Here is a 23,766-nt window from a genome sequence, read left to right on the forward strand (position 1 = left end):
ACTTTAGCAGAGCTCCTCACAGTGATTGTAAGAGAAGGCAACACACCTGTATTTTTATAGTCGGGAATATTCAATTAAGTTTCCTGAATGTACACTCAATTAGGATTCCTTTGATTGACTGTATAACTTAATAATTAAACGGTATTACATATCTACAGATCTATTGTACGAATTACTGCATTATATTTTTATTTATGTATTTTTATTGCTATGACCAAATTTGTACAAGATACTATTCATTCCTGTACAGCCATTATGTATTTATCTTTGTATGTAACTTTTAAATGTTATTGTGAATTGGCACAGTTTATATTTTTAAGCATAACAGGGAATATAAAATAATATGCTTTGTTTTTATTGGCTTGTTTTCACATGTTCAATGTTATCTAAAGTTTCTTTAAAGAAAAATATATTCTACTCCTACTGTTTGGTATTGTGGGTTTATTTTGTGGTGTATTTTATGAGGCATGTGATATTTCTAGCAAAATAAGATGAACATGGTGTCGGATTGCAAAACAGGATAAAACCTGAAACATTTAATTTTGACGAACATAGAAGCCCTAACCACAGTCCGTTGTTACCATCACATCTATAGTGCACATACTAATAGCAAGTTTTTAAGGTCACTGGAGCAAATTTTAATACAATATTTTAAGATGAGTAGACACCTATGCAATTTGTCTTCAGATCCGTGATCTTCATCTCTCAAAACCATCTGGTGAAAACATTGTGACTCTGTAAACACTCTACAGCAGTGTTTCTCAACTCCAGTCCTCAGGACCCCTAACAGTGCATGATTTCCATATCTCCTTGCTTAAGCACAGGTGTATTCATTACTGACTGACACATTCTAACAGATCCACAGGTGGTTATTCCACTTGTCACCTGGAAAGCATGCACTGTTAGGGGTCCTGAGGACTGGAGTTGAGAAACACTGCTCTACAGGTATCTGCCTACGCTGCTGGTCGTGAGTGCATACACACTTCCACATTTGCCTGACATCGTTCCAGCGTTGAAAATGATTTTTAGGAAGTTTAGAAAAACCAAATCAACAGGTGCAATGTCTTTTGGTGCGATAAAATATGACCGTGAAAGCGTACACATTTTAGCAATATCAGACCAATTGGTTGTAAATCACGTGATCTGCGCAATAATTGTGTACCCAGCTTAGGCCTGAATTAATTTCATGGTGAGATCACTTAACTCTCCTGAGGGCAGATTTTAGCCAAGATACAATAGTAAACAATTTTAACAAGTACTAATGATAAGCTGCTTTCAGATAATAGGACCAGTAATTTGCACTGCATTGCACTATATGGAAATAGTCTATTTTGGTTGTTACTGGGAAAGTTCATCTACGATAGGAGGCAAAACATATTCAAATTTTGACAACTATGCAAAAAATTTTTACTTCTTGGGAAAATCTTTATTGAAACAGACATACACTTTCAATGCATAGAAGATATAGCATCAAGTTCAGTAGCCATTTTCCAGAAAGCTACAACCAAAAATTGGCTACGGAACATATTCGTTTAGATAGTTAATAACAATGCTTTAACAATTTATCATGGACAAAACATAATACTATTAGGGATCCACGTTATTAGATTTAATATGGGTAATTATACTACATATATAATCTGCAGAGCAATGTGGTGTCGTAGAAATCGTCGATAATAAGAATAATACATAATATCTTCAGCTATATTAAAAGTATACATTTTTAAAAAAAAATTATTTATTGTTTTGAACCAACAAAAAGGAAACTAACAAGTCTACTGGACTTTTGCAAATGAGTATATATAAGTCTGACGCACACACACATTTTGCTTTTGAGATCTGGAATCGTAAAGTCAATCTGCACCCACTTTTTCAGGACTGCAGGTCTGTCTGGAAATGTGTGTGTTAGAAAGAGCACAAAGTCACTACAAAGTTCTGCTTTCTATGGCTTTAGGACCACCCCATCATTATTAACCAGTTCTTTTTTTATATAAAAATACTGCACCGTCCAGCCTCCAATCGATCATTAAAGTGTGAGTTGACATTGAGACTGTCTATATTACGTATTGTATGTCCCTTTAGTGTTTTAAGATTTTCAGTACATTGTTTATTACTTGAACTGAGTCTAGATATGCAATTTTCCACCAAAGTGCAACGGAAGATGTGGAATGCATCCATGTAATCCTAAGGACACCTCCCTAAATTTACTATCCATCCTCACCAGCTTGTTTAAATAATCCTGTCCTGCAAAACAAAATGTTTGATAGGAAACTGCAAATAACTTGTACCTCTGTAGACATTTTGTTCAGCATATGAATACTGATTTGTGTAAGTTTGGTTGCAATTACGCAAACATAGTCCTGAGATGTCGCAAAGATTATAGAATATAATAATATTCTTCACAATAACTCTGTTAGCATTCAAGAGCTTGAGCTAGGTTTATGATTAGGACATTAATGCATGAAGTACATTCAGCTTGGGCTAATGTTAGGGAGGCGTATGGCTATTAAGTGATGATAGCATTTTATTTCTATTCATTTGGCCCAGAACATTTTGTTAAACAGCAACTGGAAATAGTTGTTGTAGCATCAGCCAGCAATAGTAGGAGCCTGCAGTTGCAAATAGTCCTATGTCACGGTGTACAAGGGGCATATACCCCTTTATTCCTGTTAATAAAACACCCCACACCTCTCTTTGTATTGCCCTTTTCCATACATAAGACCCATGGAGGGAGATTACTATGGTACAATTTCGTCAGAACCACAAGTGTTTGATAACAAAAAGGTAAGTGCATTATTTTATATTTTACATTGCACTGTATACTTGTGCGTATGTTTGAAATAGTGTATGATTTTCTATTTATTTTCATACATTATTAACATAATAATGTAACACATTACCATTGCTTGTCTGTTTTACAATGTAATGTGGGTGTATAGCTCCTACACACATGCATATATTTGCATTGCATGTGTTGGTCTTTTAAAAGCTTTTTAAAGTCTTGCCTATATCATCTCCTATGTATGCCTATGTAGTACAATGCCTTTTGTAAGTGGTTTTTTTTTAGCATTTAATACAATTATCAAGTGTTTAACATTTCATGCTTATGTAATGTATTTTTTACTATTTTCCAGCTATTTGAGAGTAAGCCTTAGTAGATCTTCTCTAGTTTTAAGATGTCTATAATGTTTAATGTACAAGGAGATTACAAAATCTGCAAGGCATTAGGTAATTTATTTTGTTTCCATCCATCTTTCTCACATATATCCCGGCACAGGCATTATGGAGGCCCAGAATCTGGAGGACAACAGATGTAGTCCGCTGTGAAACTGGTACACCATCGCCGGCTCAGGGAGCATGTCTTCACACCACGTGTCTGTCTCTTTGGGATGTCTGATGCTAAGTTGGTCTGTCACATCAGCTTCCACCTCATACCATCATGGATACCCTGCACATTGTGCAGAGTGACCTAGAGCCTTTGTGCAACATCCCAACAGCAATACCACCACTGACCACACTATTGGCAGCATTGTATTTCTGTGCATCTGGATCTGTTCAGACCTGTTTTGAATTAGGCCTGTAGTACCTCTGTACTACCAGAGATAGTACAGAGGTACTACAGGTTAAAAATGGGTTACATTCAGAGTATAACTTACATGAGTTGTATAATCTGTGCCATGCGAAATTGACTAGGAAGATGGACAGCTTATCAATGTGGATTGATTTTCCCAAAAGGAAAATAAAACACATATAGCATATATGGTCCGGACCAAAAGGAGCTCGGTATACATAAATATGCAATAAAGTAATATTTACAGTGACCAAATTCAAATATTAGTACAACAAGTTCAATGCTCAGCATATACATCCTCTCCGGAGGGATAGGGAAATAAATAGAAGTCCAACATCTCAATAAAATATGGCAAGCAGTAAAGATAGGTTTCCAATGTATAAGCCCAGAGTCCGGTTACAGTAAATAAATAAGGATAAAAAGCATCCCTTAAGTGAGAACCATGCATAATTCTAACTCATTTGTTGAACAGCCTTGATACTGTAAGCAGGAAGGATGCGGTCAGATGTTTTCCTTAGCGATGCTGTATCAGGGTAAAGAGATGCAACAGCCCTGTGTTTAAGTAATTGGTTTCGGTTTGTCCCTTAGTGATCTAAAGTGCAAGGGTTTTCCATCCTCAAAAATAATGATATAGCGATAAACCAAATAAACAGGCCTCCCCTTGAAAGGTAGATCTCCAGGGCAGTCAAAGTAATGTCCTTAATTGTCCTCCTATTACCTACCCAGAGTAATGGGTTTCTGATGTTCAGGTGGTGCTCCTGCGCGCATATGCAGTGGTGTTGGCGGTTTCTGACCATACAGGAGTCCCTTGTTAGCAACTTCACGAAGACAAATAGATGCATGATGGGGAGTGAACTGCAGGCTTAGTAGTAGGTCTCTGATGTCAGCTGTAGTATGTAGCAAATGTCAGTGGGTAACCTACGCGTTTCCAGACTGGGCTTCCTCAAGGATGGATGTGTTATAAAGCATGGAGAATGAGGCCTTTAAATAGATATAAATAAATAGATATATTTAATCAGTGGTGGAATAGGCTATGAAGGTTCCAGCCAATCAAAAAGTGCTTGATTTGCATATAGTCATGGTTATTGGTACAATTTTCTAATGTTTTCTAAAGTTTTTAAGTTATCAATAAATTTCAACTTGGAAGGGTCATGGTCATGGAAATGAAGGAAATGGTCAGGAACACTATGTGTTATCGTTTTATTTCTGACCATTTCCTTCATTTCCATGACCATGACCCTTCCAAGTTGAAATTTATTGGTATACACAAGGTCAACAAACCCTGGTGGGGAGGGGATTACATACAGTTGATATCTCAAGAGGAGACAAAGTGGATCTTTAACTTAAAAACTTTATCACCTAATGGTCTAAATGTTGATTTTGACCTCAACACATTTTTATGAGCCATACTATGTGAATTTTTCTTTGAGCATTGTAATTGTGATTTCTTAAAACTGAGTAATTGAACCATTTCTAGTTTGTAACATTAGGCTGGTCTCCATCAATATGGCTCCCTTAACAGTGGACAATTAAAGAAGATTGGTTTTCCACCCACTAATATCATTGCCAAGAGGAATTAGAAAATTGTACCAATAACCATGGCTATATACAAATCAAGCGCTCTTTGATTGGCTGGAACCTTCACAGCCTATTCCACCAATGATTGAATATATCTATTTCTTTATATCTATTTAAAGGTCTCATTCTCCACGCGTAGGTTACTCACTCACATTTGTATTGAACTTGTTGAACTAATATTGAAATTTGATCATTCTGAGTATTACTTTATTGCATATTTATGTATACCGAGTTCATTTTGGTCCAGACCAAATATGCTATATATGCTATATATGTTTTATTATTCTTGAGTTTGAATACATTTTTGCACCCATTCCACATCCATTGCGCCAGGAATACTGCTTCTTTACTAGGGGAAGGGACTCACCCCTCACACTTAGTATTCCCACACTAGGCAGCATTATACATATGACATAGAAGGGAAGCTCGGTTTATCCCCCACCACTCCGGTTTACTGATTTTCCCAAAAGACTTAGGGCTAGATTTACTAAGCTGCGGGTTTGAAAAAGTGGAGGTGTTGCCTATAGCAACCAATCAGATTCTAGCTGTCATTTTGTAGAAGGTACTAAATAAATGATAACTAGAATCTGATTGGTTGCTATAGGCAACATCCCCACTTTTTCAAACCCGCAGCTTAGTAGCTTAGTAAATCTAGCCCTAACAATTTGTTGTAACTGGTCTCAGCTTTTTTTAAGGTCACCTTCACACCTTTCCCAACTTAATGAGGGGTTGTGGTCTGTGACACTTTTTTCAATCACCATTTGCATGTTGCCTGATTTACTACCCAATTCTGCTATGTGACCTAACTTTTCTGTGGAGCATCACACAGACCCAATTTTATTATTAATAGATCCCCTATGAATTTACCCATTTATTGATATCAAACAAGTCTAGATACACGGTGCCAGATGAGCTTATACTCATTTCCTCGCCTTCTCTGTGTGGCAGAATTCGATATATGACCTGCCCTTAATCATGCTATTGTGGAATATGTGGTTGATCACTACTTTTATTGATTTTAAGTGACATATTTTTAAACTGAATTATTCTTGTCTATATAAGATATAGCCAAGTCAGCACATGGTCTCTTTGAGCCAGAAGCCATGCTGAGGGGTTCCTAAAAGTTTATTCAGGTGTCAAAATTCCATCCTAGGCCAGGATATATCTCACCGCATGGTCCCTTTGAAGCTGCTATCTTCTAACACTGGGATGTGCAGAGCCACCGAATACACACACAACAGACTCCCTGGCTTCACATTTTACACATTAGTAGATCAACTTATCAATGGATTCATTTGATATAACATATTTATTCTGCAGTTATGATTTAGGCCTTATTCCCCACAATTATGTGATGGGTTAACCCTTATAAGTAACTGTAAGTTCTCTATGTTTACGACACTCTTCAACATCAAATGTCACCTTCGCCAGGTCCTCATATTCTATGACTGTATCTGCATCTTCAACTAACATAGTGGAAGGAAAAAGAAGAAACATTAATATAATTTTCACATTCCTAACTTTTTTTTTTTTGTAAATGAACGTTGGTGTATATATGTGGAGTCTTCTTATCTAAAAAAGTTTTTGAAATTCTGTTAACATATAAATTTAACAATCAGCACATATGTGTCTTGAGTGAAATGTTATCTAGGCATCCTTTTGTAATCTCTAAGTGATCTTCTCTAAAATTAGTCAGTAATCTTGAAGACCATGGGGAGATTCTACAATATCATCATCATCCACAACATTTATTTATATAGCGCCAACACATTCCATAGCACTTTACAATTGTAAAATAAGCTGTCTAGGTTGCAGGAGTTTTATTAGTATTCAAATTGGCAAGTGCTAAAATATGAATTGTCTATTTTTTTGCTTTAAAAATAGCCAGTGTTGTTGGGTGCATTTAAATTTCTGTAAGCAAAACATTTGTTATTGGTATTTTTATGCATGTATTGTGATCTGAAATTCAACTCTGGTGGATAGTGGTATGGTTAGGGGTGGGCTAGTTCTGGTATCAATCCTGCCCACCCCCTGCACCAACAGATCATCTATGCAGGCCAATGCTGAGGTCTCCAGGGGATTTGAGGACCAATACAGCTGGGGACCACCTTCTGTCCACCAAGCATGCCTGCAGGCAAAGCTTAAAGTCTTGCCACCTGTGTGAAATGTTCAAAGATAAGAATGTTGCAATGTGTAAAGTCATTGTCAAAGACTAGTACAGACATACATATAAATAGAAATGTATTGGCTCTTAAGGTCACATACTAATAACAGAAAGCTACGAAACGCTAATACTTTAAAAAAAACAGGTGGCAAAGTAGGAATGACAGTGTACAAGTTTTTAAAGTTAAAACTGTTTTTTGAATTGGAGCCACGGCATTGACCAGCAAAGTGGCATGCTCCCAGATTCTCAGAGAGTTGCCCTGGTTGCTGTGGCTATGCCATTCATCTAAATAGGGGAAAAAGGTAGTGTTTAGTAAAAAGCATTAAACGTCATCTAAACTGTCTCACATATGACCTTGTACTCACCAATATAACACAAGCTGAAATCCAAGTAATGTATGAAAAATCACTAAACCTAATTTAGCACCTTTTTACTCTGAAGTGCTAAATTACGAAGTGGCAGGGCTGATTGATTGCCTCTCCAGCTGTTATATAGGGTATACAGGTGCAAATCCAGTATCCAGGCAAAGGTTTAAGGGTCACGAGCAAATCAGCGGAGTCAGTATTCAAGGCGGGGTCAGGGTCACAGGCAAACCAGCAGTGTCAGTATCCGAGCGAGGGGTCAGGGTCACAGGCAAATAAGCAGCGTCAATGTCCTGGCAAGGGATCAGCAACGGTAAAACAAAAGACAGCAAGAACAACAACAGCAGGAAAAGTATGCTAGCAAGCAGGGACAATGACCGGCAGGAAGACTTGCCCCTTCCTGCCTAATATACTAGTAGTGACCAATAATATGATTAGGGCACAGCAGGGATAATTAGCCCCCTGTGTCTAATGCTAATTATCTATTGTGCGCACGCGCCCGGCTGCCCTGGATGCCGGGATGCGGCGCTTCTGTGAAAGAGCAAGGCAACGGTCAGGACGCTAAGTTTTCAAGCAATCCCCTCGCCCACTAATATATCTACATGTGCCTCCAAAATGCACTCCTCTGGCTACTACTGTGTTCAGCATAACATGAACCTTTGCAGAGAGTTTCACTTAATGTACAACCTCTGAACTCTGCTGCACTTGGAAAAGGTGTAAAGTACACCCATAGACCTAAGATATGTTTTAAAAATGGCCTTCGATTGCGATTTTACAATTATTTTTTTTTATTTTTTTTCCAGCTGACGAAGAAATCACCAACACCCAACTTGACATCCCCCAGCCCCAGCTGACATCTCCCTGCCCACATATTATTAAAAAGTATAAAAAGAACCTCAAAGAATTAAAAATATATTTTACCTTTACAAAAATATTATTCTAATACTTAATTATTCTTTTTGGCATGTTTATTTTTTACCCCAAATTTATATAAACTGAATAGCATGTATGTTTCCTAACAGTCCCTACACCAACCACATTAGATTCTTCACAACTTAGCATTACTCATTAAACGACACTGACAACGTATAAGGTTTGGAAGAAGAACACAGTCTTATTTAAACGAATAGAGTCATATGTGGCGGCGAGAGCAGGGCAGTCAGCTACTTCCTTGCAATAACCAATAAAGGTGGAAAGGTCAGACCATTATACCAGCAACCCAGGATATACCTTATCTATTGGCTGGTGCTAACTTGCCATAAGGATTGACTACGCCCCCCTCTGGACTTGACAATGACGTGCCCTGTATACATACGGCCAAGGGGTCTTCCTCACAGGCTGACCAAGTGTCTGATGACCTCGACGAGGGGTAGTGACCCTTGACTAACTCTAAACAGCACCACATGCTAATCAAACTGCTGACTGCGATACTCTCCCACCCAAACTGTGCCTTGTCTGTAAGGAGAAATAAAGGTGTGCATATGACCTCCTCGCATCACATAAAACCTTGTCGGGTGGGAGGTAGGAAACTGGATCCTGGACATCAGAGAATCCCATGCTGGTGCTTATAAAGCTGCAGCCCAGTAAACACTTTCCTTAATCCCTATTGGCGGCTGTAGTTGAAGACCTAACATTATTGGGTGAGTACTTCTGTCACTCACTCGCATGATTTTAACTGCGGTCGTCCTATATAGCCTTTTAACTTATAAAAAAGTTCTTTGTTTAAATAAACTTAGTATGTGTGGGGTTTTTTTTGGTCAGGAAAATGTGTACTCATGTACATTTGTAACATAATGAAGAGATATTTGGAACCTAACTGAATATATGATGAACACATATACCGATTTACCTATGTTTTTTTTAAAAAAAACGGTTTGTGTTCCTTAATGAATCAGGCCCTTTGTGTTCTTTTTTGTGCACTTGGATCCCCGTTTATTTATTTCCAGAGGTGGATGAAGATTTTGCTTTCACTTCTCAAAAGCTTCTTATAATGGAGAGATGGAAAAATAATTCCAAGTAAGAAGCAAAGAAGCCTTTCAAAGCTTGTGGACTCCACTATGAGACACGTTTTGTGTTATGTGGACTACAGTCTCATGAGCACTGATCACATTTTTGCATCTCAATGTTTTTAATATAAAAAGCTGACTCTCAATTACTTAATTACTTTGTTTTATTCATTTTTGGCCTTAGTTGGCATATTAAGACTACATTAATGATAAGGATCCTTTATTAAGGTTTTGTTTAAAACACACATTATTGTGCCATGCAAACATAGTAAAATCAAAATAACTGAAAAGAGAACTCAAAAGAAGAGATCTTTGTAAATCAGAACAATTACAGGTCTGGTAACTGAATTTTTTCTTGTAGCTGGTGAAGTACACGTAGAGCAATTAGAATATAGGTGGACCAATCTGCAAACATTGAGTCCTCCACCAGGAGACGACTAATCCACCTGGAGCAAAGGCTGAATTATTAAACAGTGAGTAAGGGGAGAGAGATCACTAGTTAACTAAGGTCGTACACAATTTGTGCCAAATGTCCAGTAACTGTTTAGTACAGTGCAAAACAGAGAAAAATTGCATATTAAGTTGCAAGTGTATCCACTGATAACCATCCAACTGAACAACTGCCTAAAATACACCAGGTCAGGAAAATGATATGTTGTTTTTTGACAAAGGAGCTGTATAGGTCTATATTGTTTAGGAAATGTTAGTGTTTTTGCTGAGTGTGTATTGCCTGGTTCAACCATTTACACGTTCTGTGTTTACTCTCCATCCAGGTATAAAGGGGCTTGTAACCAAAGTGCCTGGAAGCTTTGTCTGTTTCATGGTGAAATGTAATGGTGAGTAATTTCAAAATAGGCAATGTGAGGAATGGCTTTAAGTTCCAAAAAGGTTTCACAATGAATCTTATTATGCTGAAGAAGGAGACAATCAGCCACATCTTCCAGTAAGGGATGTGTGCCCCAATTTGGATACTGGGGTCAATTTCAGTGAAGAGTTCATGGGATAGCTTGAACATCTGCTTAAATGGTGTATCGTCATATGCAAAGTACACTTGTCCAGCGAGGAGCTCTGGGTTCAGTTGCATCTGCCGAGCTGCTAGTACGTGCATCCAGGCTACGTTACCTGTAAATAAGCAGTATTTGGAGTTACCAAGCACACATGTTGCTACATGAACATTGTATGAGATAATTGCCCACATTAAAATGGTCTCTTATGTGTTGAATGTGATCCCCATTATTATGGTATTTTAAAGAAGATGTTTACTAAAAATCTGTCTCCTAAGTTTCAGAATGACAAAGTTCGGATACCATAGATCCTTGTTTTTGGGAGTCCCTTTCCCCATTCCCACGCTCCTACATTTGGGAAACCAAGGGCTTAGTTTTATTGTGTGCATTCAAAATGACAATTGGAACAGTTCTTTATTATTGTGCATGAAAATACTCATGTAAATGTCTGTTTTTAATATGAGTTCAATTAAAAAGTCAATGTCAATTAAATGATAGGAATATGTAGAATTGTTACAGGGTTGCCTATAATGCTATATTTACATAGTGCCATTTGCCCTTTTAGTGTATATAGGAGAGCTGTCCTATCATACAGCAGACTTACATACATAAGTCTTCCACTTATATAACAATTGTAATTATTATTTTAACTGCAATGTTCTGACATCAAATCCTGTAAAATAAATATAATTCCTTGTTGTGTCAATTGGGCAAATAATATACTGCATATAGTCATTGGCTTTTAAAAGCCTCACTTATTTTATTTTGCTTTTGCTACTTCATAATACAACAAAAAATAGCTATAATCTTAATAAAAATAGTAAATGTGTTACAATAAAAGCCCACACAAGTTAACAATAGGGGCTTTGCAAGTTGTACTGTTCTCATAACAAATATACAATATTGTGGTGAATATCGCCATCATGTGGAGCAAGTGGTATTCAGCATGTAGAACTAATTCACTGATGCCAAACACCTTGAGCAGCACACATTAAGGTGCATACAGTACTTATGCTTTGCATTTGGGAGTCGTCTAGGAACAATACCTAGATGTGTAAAGAGGCAGAAAAATCTCCAGATGGGCACGGAGCAACAGTGAAATGCTAAATAAAAGTCCAACTTTTAAACAGTTTATTACTAAACAATTCTTACAATAAATTTAACTTTTCAGTTTTTCTCCAAAACAGCTCCCAACTTCCCAGGAATTGGGATAAATATGCGGACTGTCAGGATGGTGGGACAGTCCCATTAAATTGGGAGTTTCCTGCTTAAATCTGGACAGTTGGGAAGTATATCATAGACACATGGCACTATTAAATTCTTAGAGAATCCAATATGTGCAGCTGTTTTGCAGAAACAAAACCAATTGAAGTGAGACAAAATGCAAATGAAAATGGGACTAATATGAATGATTGTGCTTTATATAATCAATAATAAATGCATAAATAAATAATGTCTGCATCAAAACTTAATGTTAAAGGCATCTTGTTGATGGTAAGAAATAGTAATGTGCATCAGTGCTACACTATCAGAATAAGTTAGCTGAGGGTCATCACACAGATTTCTCACTGTCTTTAAGAGCAACTAAGACAGCTGTCTCAAGTCGACACTCAAGTTTATGGGGGCAACACAATCTACTGTTTCTTTGATCTTTTTGAACTTTTTTGTTTTCCTCCCTTTTTTTTTAAATGTCTTGTTAAGTGGCGTGGAGGGTGAGGTCCCAAGGCCCTGCCCTGACAGTTGTCGTCATTCCCGGTGCCCTGGATGTCCTACTGCTGAAGATAGGACTGTCCTGAGCATTGTTATGACTATACATTTCTTGTACTGAAACAGGTTTAATACTAGAAATTGCAATCACAGACCACAGGATATCCAGACAATTTGCTTAAAGTAATATAGTTTTTGGTGACTGCATTAGAAGGTCACATCAAAAGCTTCCAAATAGACACTAGCTGGTCCAATGAGGTACAGCTGCTACTCCTGCTGGGATCAGCAGATCCAGTTAATACACTGCCACCCAGGTACTAATTCACTTGCATAATATGTTGGAACTGAGAACACTAGGCAAAGGCCAGAAGGCCAGAAGAGATGAATAAGAGTTATAAATGGAACCACTTGTAGTACAGTATATTCATACATTTACAATTAGTGGATGGATTATAGTTTAAAGGTACTTCTACAGCAATCCCTTTATTGTACAAAGTGACTGCTCATCCTGTTGTCAGTGGGACAACTGTAGATAAGTCCTAAGCTGTAATCCATCTGCTTACTGTAAGTGTATAAATGTACTATAATTGGTTACATATATAACTTTCCATTTGAGCTATTCTGGCATTCTGTGCTTTACCTAACATTTTCCATTGCAACACTATCTGACTGTACATTTATTAAAGGAGATGTACATCCATAATAAAGATTTATCTGTAAACACCCTTCTCCCTATCAGACCTGCCATAGGCATCCATTCTGCTGCTCTTGAGTAGGAGAATAATTAACTGTCACAGAGGGTCTTAAGAACAGACTCTGTCAGTCTACTAATTGAAGGGGGTTACAGTGAAATTATGACTGTGATGGCCTTCTTTAAAAATCTGTCAAAGTTGAAATTTAGACATTGCAGAAAATCTTTTTATTTTCTTGTATATTTTAGAAGTAGTACTGTGCACTATATTTAGTTTATTAAACATAAGCACATAACTAATATTCACCCCATACTACTCAGCTGCTCGTTTTTCTCTCTATATGTATGGAAAACTATGCTCTTGGATTCTGGATGATTATGCTCTTTTTTAAAATGTATTTATGCTGTTGTTTATTAACGATTGAGATCATTTAAGCTATAAACTTTCTCTAAACTGAAGTGGAGATTGTCCTCTAAATAAACACTAGGTGGTGCAGTTAACCTTTCCTCATATTTGTCCGATTCAAATATGTAGTACATTGACAAAATTTGAACAATATATATGCTTATGTAAAAGTGTAAATTACATTATGCGATAGTAGAGTGTGGATCTGCTGTCTTATATCACACCCATCATTACTCTCAGTACTCTACACAAGTTATTAAAGACATACACATTAGTGTTCTCAATTCTAGAGATGCTGTGGTGTTACTAGAAATAACGATTTACAATCCATAGCTTCGCTCCATGACATCTCTTCTGCTCTATCCCAAGACAACATCCAATGTCTATGTCCATTCCCTTATTTGGACAGGCCAGGTTTTGCATGGCCTCTGTAAAACTGGGGTTTGATTGGTCGGATTAGACAGTGGCCTGGGCAGATGGAGAGCAAGATCAATTTCTTCCTAATATTTAATCTAGAAATGTTGGACAATGTACTAACTACATATTTTGCTGTAAATAATGTCTACTTAAAAACTATGGCACACCGTATGTCTGAAACTATACCCTCTTTTTGAAAAAAGGTGGGAAGGTAGCTGACTAGAGAGTATATTACAATTGATAATAATATCCACAAGAGCTAACTGGCAGATTGGATTAAGCCAAACCCGCTGCTGTTAGGGGCTGTGCGGGTCATCTTATTAGTGTATAAAAGAAGAAAACAGCGCTGCATATGGCTCAAAACATAGATAAATACCAACACAGTGAGCTCATGATGAACATAACAATGTTCTCTAAAAAGTGTCACAGCTGATGTGGGAGAAGTCAAATGGATGTATATTTATAGGAGACAGGCTAATGAGTCTGCATACTATTTTGTGATACCTTCCTTCCTCTGAAGAAATTATCGATTTGATAATGAAACGCATCAGGTAAAATTGCTAACAGCACTGTTTACCTGGGGATTTTCTACCTATTTAAATTGGCATGCACTTGGATTGTATGTAGCAACTTTCTTATCTGCATCTTATTAGCTGCACTTTTGCATGAGGACATCACGGAGCAGTTTGAGCTGCACTTTCATGTGAGAACCACACAGAGCCTCATGAGGCTATATGGTGTTACTATACCAGGAGGACCTCTGGATCCGGACAGCCGTTCTTCAGTCTCCTGCCACCTGCTGTCAGTTTACTTGAGCTCTGCTCACCACATTTAGGGATTGGACAGGTTCTTGTATGATAGCTAAGCACTGAACTATAAGTCTGCCAAATATACTCACCTAATCCAGGAAGTCCACCAATTTAGCGTTAAAGCATTATTGTTTCAAGTTCCACCATTTATACATATTGGCTCAGTTGCGTCTCATGATTATTTAAAGCCGTATTTGAATATTGGGTACTTATTTAAGTGCCATTATTTGGCTGCAAACATTGGAAACAATCCAGTGGGGATTCTATCACATGCCCAATTGTAGTGACATATGCAATTTCAGTGGTTGCTTGCCAATTCCATTGAGTCTTATGACAGATCCCAAGTTACTTTTGCTGTTTGATATTTATTCATTACCATCTGTAAGCCTTGTTTTTAATACGTTGTGTATATTTTAAGTATATTTTCTGATATATGTTTTAATAAATGTCATTGTTATGTTCATCTTGAGCTCACTGTGTTGACAATTATCTATGTTTTGAGCCATCTTCAGCATTGTTTTGTTCTTCTCATAAATATTTTGCCATCTGGTGTTTGAGCAATGATATATAATACGATATTGTGTTGACTATTAAGTTCAGGAATCTACTTTGTCTCAGGTCCCATCCAATAAAAAGGTCATCCCTTTTACCCTGTGGGGTAATGGTTAATGTTCGAGAGTGTGCTTTGCTGTAGTCAGTGGTGTAGAAGATATGGAAGGCTTTTCTAAGAATTATTTTTATTATTGTTGTTGATTTGTAAGGGGCCACAGTGCTCGGCAAAACATCCATAAAACAGGAACTTACAGGGTAGGGTAGAATTGAAAACAAAAGGTAGGAAGGGCCCTGCTTTTATGAGAGTTTACAATCTTGTGGTAAAAGGACAGTTCTGAGACCAGAGGATTGAGAATGTGACAGTATCAAGGGTGTATCAGTGTGAGTATAGGTGAGAGGTTCTAGAAAAGAGGTTGGTCGTCAGAGATTTTCCTATCGATAATGAGTGATAGCATTATTGGTTGGAAAATGAAGTTCCTTTAAGGACTGCAGATCTTCAATAAGTTTGGTGTAAAAACATTTTTTCAGATGTGCTGCAAGATATAAGTGTAATTTAACAGATCAGGGGGTAAATGTATCAAGCTGAGAGTTTTCCGGCGGGTTTGAAAAAGCAATCAGATTCTAGCTATCATTTATTTAGTGCATTCTACAAAATGATAGCTAGAATCTGATTGGTTGCTATAGGCAACATCTCCACTTTTCAAACCCACCAGAAAACTCTCAGCTTGATACATTTACCCCCAGATGTCTAGAGAGGTTATTTAGTAAAGCAATATTAGGCCAAGTTCCTAGTACACAAACCAAATAAGTGTTCTCTGCAAAAGCTAAACTATGAGATTCTGGGTCTACAAGTCTATTAATCGTTCAGTACTTGTCTCAATGGTTATATTGTTTATAATACACTCCATGTTATACTTCCTCTTCCTTACCAACATATGCAATGTTTTTCTCTACATCTTCAGGTTCAATGTAGTTTACCCGATTATTCTTGGATTTTGCAGATTGGTAACTAGTCACTAAATGCTCTGTCTTTTCACCATAGACGCTATTTGGTCGAATGACGCACGTCACTAGTTTATTTCCATTTCTGGTCTGGAAAGCAATGACAGAAAAAGGAAACACAGGCAGTTGTTTTATTCTAATGTCAGACTGTACTCAGGATATACATTGCATTGTGTTCCTTTCTTGGAACAACCACCTGTACCTCACAAACTCTCTGCAGTTCAATGCAGAATAAGGTTACTTTGAAACCTTCATTAAGGTGATGTACAGGATTCAAATGTAAAGGAGCAAATGGAAGCAAATTGTGCATTTTAAACATTATATTTACTCTTTAAATAATTCATATTAATTTTATTATTCCAAATGTAGTAGGAAAGTATAAGAGGTAGGAGCTGCATGTTGTGGTGGAACAGGTCATCACCGGGCCCCATAGCAAAATTGGGGGAGGGGCCTGATGATGCCGTTCACGCCTCCTGGCTCTCCTGCTTATCTCTCATCCCTGGGGGGGCAGGGCACTTAAGACAGGGGGGCTCCTACAGTGTAATATGGTTATTAGTCAAATTTTGGACAAATACACATGTGTATTTACATGTGTGTGATATATTCAGTTTCCTTTTCACAGTGGTGGAACAGGGCACTTTTTTTTTAGTACAGAAGTTCTTAAAAGTATATCAAACCCCCAAATGTTTCTTTGCTTGGGGAGACAGATCAGAACTAACATCTGGGGGTAAATGTATCAAGCTGAGATTTTTCCGGCGGGTTTGAAAAACCAATCAGATTCTAGCTGTCATTTATTTAGTGCATTCTGCAAAATGAAAGCTAGAATCTGATTGGTTGATATAGGCAACATCTCCACTTTCAAACCCTCCGGAAAACTTTCAGCTTGATACATTTACCCCCTGTACGGGTATATAGTGCCAGAATTTTGCTTTTTGCTGGTCACACTACAAATCTTGTTTTAAATTGTGAAAACCATATGTGAATATGGATAATGGGACTTTCCTGTATTAATTTGAAGTAAAATATTCCCAATTGCACATACAAATGAGCCGTGCACATCATTTCTTTAGTGCTACTAACAAGACCCATTATTTATATATAGATTGTAAGCTTGCGAGCAGAGCCCTCATACCTCTCTGTCTGTATGTATTACCCAGTATTGTTTTATTAATGTTTGTTCCCAGTTGTAAACTGCTACGGAATTAGCTGGCACTATGTAAATAAATGTTGAGGATGATGATGATGATTTATATATAATCATTAAGCATAACTTTTTTGTGGTGAGTTATTTCACCTGTGGCTACATTAGTGATAATAACTAGGTGACATATACTGTGGAACGGGAAATCTTACTGAAGAAAATTGATATCCTGTAGTCACTATTAATTAATGCTATGGATTTGATGCTACATTTCAGCCAGCGACAACATCAGTAGTATTACTACATAACTTAAAGAGATTACAGCTATCCAGAAAACCTAAATGAGTTTTCATGCAGCATTTTTTTTTACCATTGGAAATAAAACACGGATTTGAATATTGAATAATAACTGTGCAAAGTTATATAAATATTATATTTTCATTATTACCTGCTGCCCATTAGCCAAGCAGATTAATTTTTCAGCACAAGCCTTGGTTTTTCCGTACCAAAGCAAGTTTTCACCCTCGTATATAGTTTCTTCAGTGAATCTTAAAATAAAATAAAGAGGATATTTTTAATAAATATGGATACGTAGTAATTAACGTAGATCTTTATCAAAAATCCTGATCCCTGGTTCAAGCAGAGAGATCATCTGTCTTACTGAGATATAGGCAGGAAAAAAATTGAGGGAACATTTCTGGAAACAAAAGTAAGAGTTTTATGGGAAGGAGGTTAAGATTGGAGAAGAAGAGGTGGGTTGTGTACAGGTGTCTGGGTGGAGTTAGAAATGACACTGAGGGCCTCATTTAGAGTCGGACGCAAAGTCAGTTTTAGGCGCATCGACCAAAAAAACACTATCACGCATGTGCAGCAAGTACCATATCCGGCTGTATCTTGGACGCAATTAACACTTGCGACAGCTTGCGGCTCACTACAAGGGAAAGGGCGTAACGTGGAATTGTGAAGATGTGACCCAGTAAGAAAATCCTAGACGCAGTAAGGCGCAGACGCAATACACATCAAAAAAGGGCTTAAACTTTGCATCAGGAATTAGGTGGCGCAAGTAGTTAGCTAGCTGCATGAACTGCTCGCAATTCGGTAGGGTATTACGAGAGGTTCCATGCTACTCGTAATACCCTACCAAGCTGCAGCACACTCCTACTCCTACACGTTTTAGAAGCACATTGCATCCGACTCTAAATGAGCTCCTGAATCACTAAAGCTGGGTACACACTACAGGTTTTTCACCTGATTGTCGTGCCAATCGCACGATAAACGACTGTTAGATCCAATAGCACATTAGTGTGTACACTCCAACGATCATGTTTTATTGTACCGAAGCACATCGTATCGTTGGATTTGATTTTATGAACTGACTAAAAATCACAATCAATGATGGAACGATGTTGGGCAAATTCTGCAGTGTGTACGCTCTCTAGGGATGTGCATCGGCCACTTTTTGCGTTTTGGGTTCTGGGTTCTGATTACCTTCAGGTTTTGGGTTCTAATGGGTTTTGCCAAAACACCCCCCTCAAGGTATTGGCTTTAACAAACCAATCATTTCAGCGACAGGGCCTACCAAACTACTGTGGCTGAAATGATTGGTTTGTTTGGGCCCCCACGCAAAAAAAGCAATTCATCTCTCCCTGTACAAAGTAAACTGGCTCTACTGAGGCAAGATGTTGTCCTCATCCTCATCCTCTGATTCCTCGCCCCCTTCAGTGTGTACTTCCTCATCCTCACACATTATCAATTCGTCCCCGCTGGACTCCAAAATCACAGGTACCTCTGTAGTCTCTGGAGGCCATTGCTGGTCTTCATTGAAAATTTGATAATTCATTAAAATTTTTGATGAACATCATCTTCTCCACATTTTGCGGAAGCAACCTCCTTCGCCGCTCACTGACCAGGTTCCCCGCTGCACTAAAAACTCTTTCGGATTACACACTGGAAGGGGACAACTCAGGTAAAATAGAGCCAGTTTGTACAGGGGCTTCCAAACTGCCTTTTTTTCCTGCCAGTACAAGTAAGGACTGTCTGACATGTCTACTTGGATGCTGTCACCAAAGTAATCTTCCACCTTTTTTTCAATGGTGACAGCATCCAATGCAGCGACAGTAGACATGTCAGCAATCGTTGGCAGGTCCTTCAGTCCGGACCAGATGTTCAAATTCGGTCCTGCCTGCTCTGCATCCCCGCCAGCGGGTCGTTTAGGAAATCTCAGCTGTTTCCTCGCAGCCACAGGTGTGGAAGAAAATGAAGGAGGAGCTGTTGCCATGTCACGGTCCTCTTCAGATGACAATCTCCTGATCAGCAGGTCTTTGCACCGCTGTAGACTTGTGTCCGCCGGAAACAGAGACACAACATACGCTTTAAACCGAGGATCGAGCACGGTGGCCAGAATGTATTCCTCTGACTTTAAAAGACTGACCACCCTCGGATCCTGGCAAAGCGTACGAAGGGCTTCATCCACAAGAGCTACATGCTTTGCGGAATCGCAACGCTTTACCAGCTCCTCCCTCACTTTCTCCAGCTGCTTCTGCAACAGCCTGATCAGGGGAATCACCTGACTCAAGCTGGCAGTGTCGGAACTGACTTCTCGTGTGGCAAGTTCAAACGGCTGGAGAACCTTGCACAACACTGAAATCAGTCTCCACTGCGCTTGACTCAGGCGCATCCCCACTCCTTTGCCTATGTCGTAGGTGGCTGTGTAGGCTTGAATGGCCTTTTGCTGCTCCTCCATCCTCTGCAGCATATAGAGCGTGGAGTTCCAGCGCGTCACAACCTCTTGTTTGAGGTGATGGCAGGGCAGGTTCAGGCGTTTTTGATGGTGCTCCAGTAGGCAGTGGCAGAATGGCGAAAGTGTCCCGCAATTTTGCGGGCCACCGCAAGCATATCCTGCACACCCCTGTCACTTTTAAGATAATGCTGCACCACCAAATTTATTGTGTGGGCAAAACATGGCACGTGCTGGAAATTGCCCATATGTAATGCCCGCACAATGTTACTGGCGTTGTCCGACACCACAAATCCCCAGGAGAGTCTAAGTAGGGTAAGCCACTGCGAGATGATTTCCCTCAGTTTCTCTAAGAGGTTGTCGGCGTTGTGCCTCTTACTGAAACCGGTGATACACAACGTTGCCTGCCTTGGAACGAGCAGGCGTTTGGGAGATGCTGCTACTGATGCATCTACCAAGTGGGCTGTCACAGTCATATAGTCCTTAGTTTGCCCTGAACCACTTGTCCTCATGTCCGTGGTTAAGTGGACAGTGGGTACAACCACATTTTTCAGAGCACCGAGGACACTTTTTCGTACTTCTCTGTACATCCAGGGTGTCTCCTGCCTAGTGAAGTGGAATCTAGACGGGATTTGGTACCGGGGACACAATACCTCCATCAACCGTCTAAATCCCACTCCACTGATGGCGGACACCGAATGCACTAACACCAATATAGCTGTCAAGGCCGCAGTTATCCGCTTTGCCATAGGATGACTGCTGTCGTACTTCGTCCTCATGGCAAACGACTGTTGTACGGTCAATTGCTTCCCCTCTGGGAAGATGGCCGACTCCCAGCAGCAACAGCAGCAGCGGCAGTAGTAGGCGTAGGGCTGCAGGATCCTCCGGAAGAATCCCGGATTAAAGAGGACTCAGTCATGCCGGTGACATGGCCTGCAGGACTACCTCCGATCCGGATCGAGGAGGAAATTGACGAGGAGGGTGTTGCTGGTGTGGATACAACAGGACCAAGGGATTTAGGTGTCCCTGGACTGCTGACGGTCCTAGCCACAGTTCCTGAACTAAACACAGAATTATGAAGGGTCTTCAGGTGACGTATAAGGGAGGATGTCCCTAGGTGGCAAAGATCCTTACCCCTGCTTATTGCAGCATTACATAAGCTACATATGGCCATACATTTGTTGTCCGGATTGGGATAGAAATAATTCCAGACCGAAGAGGTGGATTTATTGGTCTTTTACCCAGGCATGACGATGGGCTTTTTCATCCCATGGACAACAACTGTTTCCTCCCCTGGTGCCTCATTTAAGCAAACCACATCAGCATTCTCCTCGTCAACTTCCTCCTCAGCGCCAGCTACATCAATATCCTCCTCCTGGTGTACAACATTGACACCTTCATTATCAAAATCTGGAACTGCACTGTGGGTGATCCTTCCAGCATATGCAGAGGGCATGCTGCAAATGATAGAAGGAGCCACCTCTTCCCGTACAGTGATGGGAAGGTCAGGCATCGCAACCACCAACACCCTTGGACTCTCATTGGGGATTTGTGATGCCATGTCTTTAGAAGAGTTGTTTGCTGTGTTTTTGATGACAGCTTAACTCTCTTAAATTTTCTAGAGGGGGGGAGGAGGAGGGCTTAGATCGTTGTGTGAAGCTGAACCACTAGTCATGAACACGGGGCCAGGGCCTAAGCCGTTCCTTGCCACTCCGTGTCGTAAATGGCATATTGGCAAGTTTATGTTTCTCCTCAGATGATTTTAATTTCTTTTTTTTTATAATTTTAGTGAACTTTGGCTTTTTGGATTTTACATGCCCTCTACTATGACATTGGGCATCGGCCTTGGCAGACGACGTTGATGGCATTTCATCGTCTATGTCATGACTAGTGGCAGCAGCTTCAGCATTAGGAGGAAGTGGTTCTTGATATTTCCCTACTTTATCCTCCAAATTCTTGTTCTCCATTATATGCAGCACAAGAGAGCGTACCCCTAAACCACACACACACTCGGCAAAGCCTTTTCAAAATTATATGCGGCACAGGAGAGTACCACTGGACTGGAGTTATATGGCTGTACCACTGGACTTATATGGCAGGATCAGTGGACTTATACAGCAATACCACTGGACTTATACGGCAGGATCAGTGGACTTATACGGCAGTACCACTGGACTTATACGGCAGTACCACTGGACTGAACCACTGGACTTATGTAGTACAGGACAACACCACTGGACTTTTGCAGCACAGGACAGCACCATTGGATTTATATGGCTGTACCACTGGACTGGACTTATATGGCAGCACCACTGGACTGGACTTAAGCAGCACAGGACAGCACCACTGGATTTAAATGGCTGTACCACTGGACTGGACTTATATGGCAGTGCCACTGGACTGGACTTAATCAGCACAGGACAACACAGTACAGCATCACTGGAATTATGGCAGCACCACCACTGAACTGTGCAGGACAGAGCACAGGACAGCACCACTGGACTGAGCAGGACAGCACTACTGGACTGAGCAGGACAGAGCACAGGACAGCACCACTGGACTGAGCATGACAGAGGACTACACCACACACCCTCCCTCTTCCCTCTCCAATGCCCGAGTGGAGATGGCGGGGAATAATATGAATCCGGATCTCGCGATATTCGACGGCGGGATGATGACGTTTTGCCTCGTTCTGAGTTTTGCGTCGGGCGGGAATCCCCGAACAGTGCTCGGATCCGGGCTCGGATCGGCACTGTACGGGGGTGTTTGGATTTCAAAAATCCGAACCCGCTTACCCCTAACGCACTCACGACCAGCATTGTAGGCAGATCTCTATAGAGTGTGCAGAATCGCAATCTTTTCAACATATGGTTATGACAGATGAAGAGCACAGATCTGAAGGCAAATAGTGTAAAATCGTATGTGTTTGCATGAATCAGCATGCTGATCGGGACTTGGTAAAATCGTTAAAGATATCGCATCAGGAGAAATTTTCTGTAATGTGTACCCAGCGAAAGTAAAAACAAGTGAAAATAAATTAGCTGGCTAGAGGTGTCCAAACACGTACATACAAGTGTAAGGAACCTAGGTTATCTCCACAAGTCTTTAATTTAAAAGTGTGCCTGACACTGGGATAAAGCAAACCTGACTAGACTAGACTGACTGTCTATTATTGTGTATTCTAGTATTTTTAATTGCTATGTCATTTAAAAAAAGCTTACCTATCAGTATCTATTGCTTCAATAAAACCAAGTAACAGCACTATTTTACCTTTTGAAATGCTGGGTAAATAGGGTACTTCTATAATCCATTTTGCAACAAGTTATATGTACAGGATTTCAAATGAACAGGATGACTCCTAGGAATCAGCAATTCATGGATAGAAAGGAAGGGGTGATGCAAAGTTTAACACCTCATTTTCTCTAAAATTGTATGTATTGTAATAACTGTACATTGCAATAAAGCTTTTTCTTGCTATTAAATATTTCAAACCTGAATGACAATAGCACATTAATAAGTTATGCATTGCAATAGAATTTGGACCCATTGTTTTGCAATATGTCTGTATTACAGCAAATCACAGATAAATATTACAGTAGGATACAATATTTTAAATACA

The 23,766-nt window shown here is 39.5% G+C and overlaps 1 protein-coding gene across 1 annotated transcript in view; it reads right to left on the reverse strand.

The window, feature by feature from the left end:
• Positions 1–9,881: 9,881 nt before the first annotated feature.
• LOC142140453 (3 beta-hydroxysteroid dehydrogenase type 7-like) overlaps positions 9,882–23,766 on the reverse strand; it is a 35,577-nt gene continuing 21,692 nt past the window's right edge. The window contains exons 5-7 of the mRNA XM_075198192.1: positions 17,859–17,958; positions 16,197–16,359; positions 9,882–10,803 (exon numbers count right to left, since the gene is read on the reverse strand). Of these exons, the coding sequence (XP_075054293.1) occupies positions 10,385–10,803; positions 16,197–16,359; positions 17,859–17,958 (682 nt within the window). The 3' untranslated portion in view covers positions 9,882–10,384. The remainder of the gene's footprint in view (positions 10,804–16,196; positions 16,360–17,858; positions 17,959–23,766) is intronic.

The sequence above is a fragment of the Mixophyes fleayi genome, chromosome 2, assembly GCF_038048845.1.
Source record: "Mixophyes fleayi isolate aMixFle1 chromosome 2, aMixFle1.hap1, whole genome shotgun sequence".
In the NCBI taxonomy this organism is placed as follows: Eukaryota; Metazoa; Chordata; class Amphibia; order Anura; family Limnodynastidae; genus Mixophyes; species Mixophyes fleayi.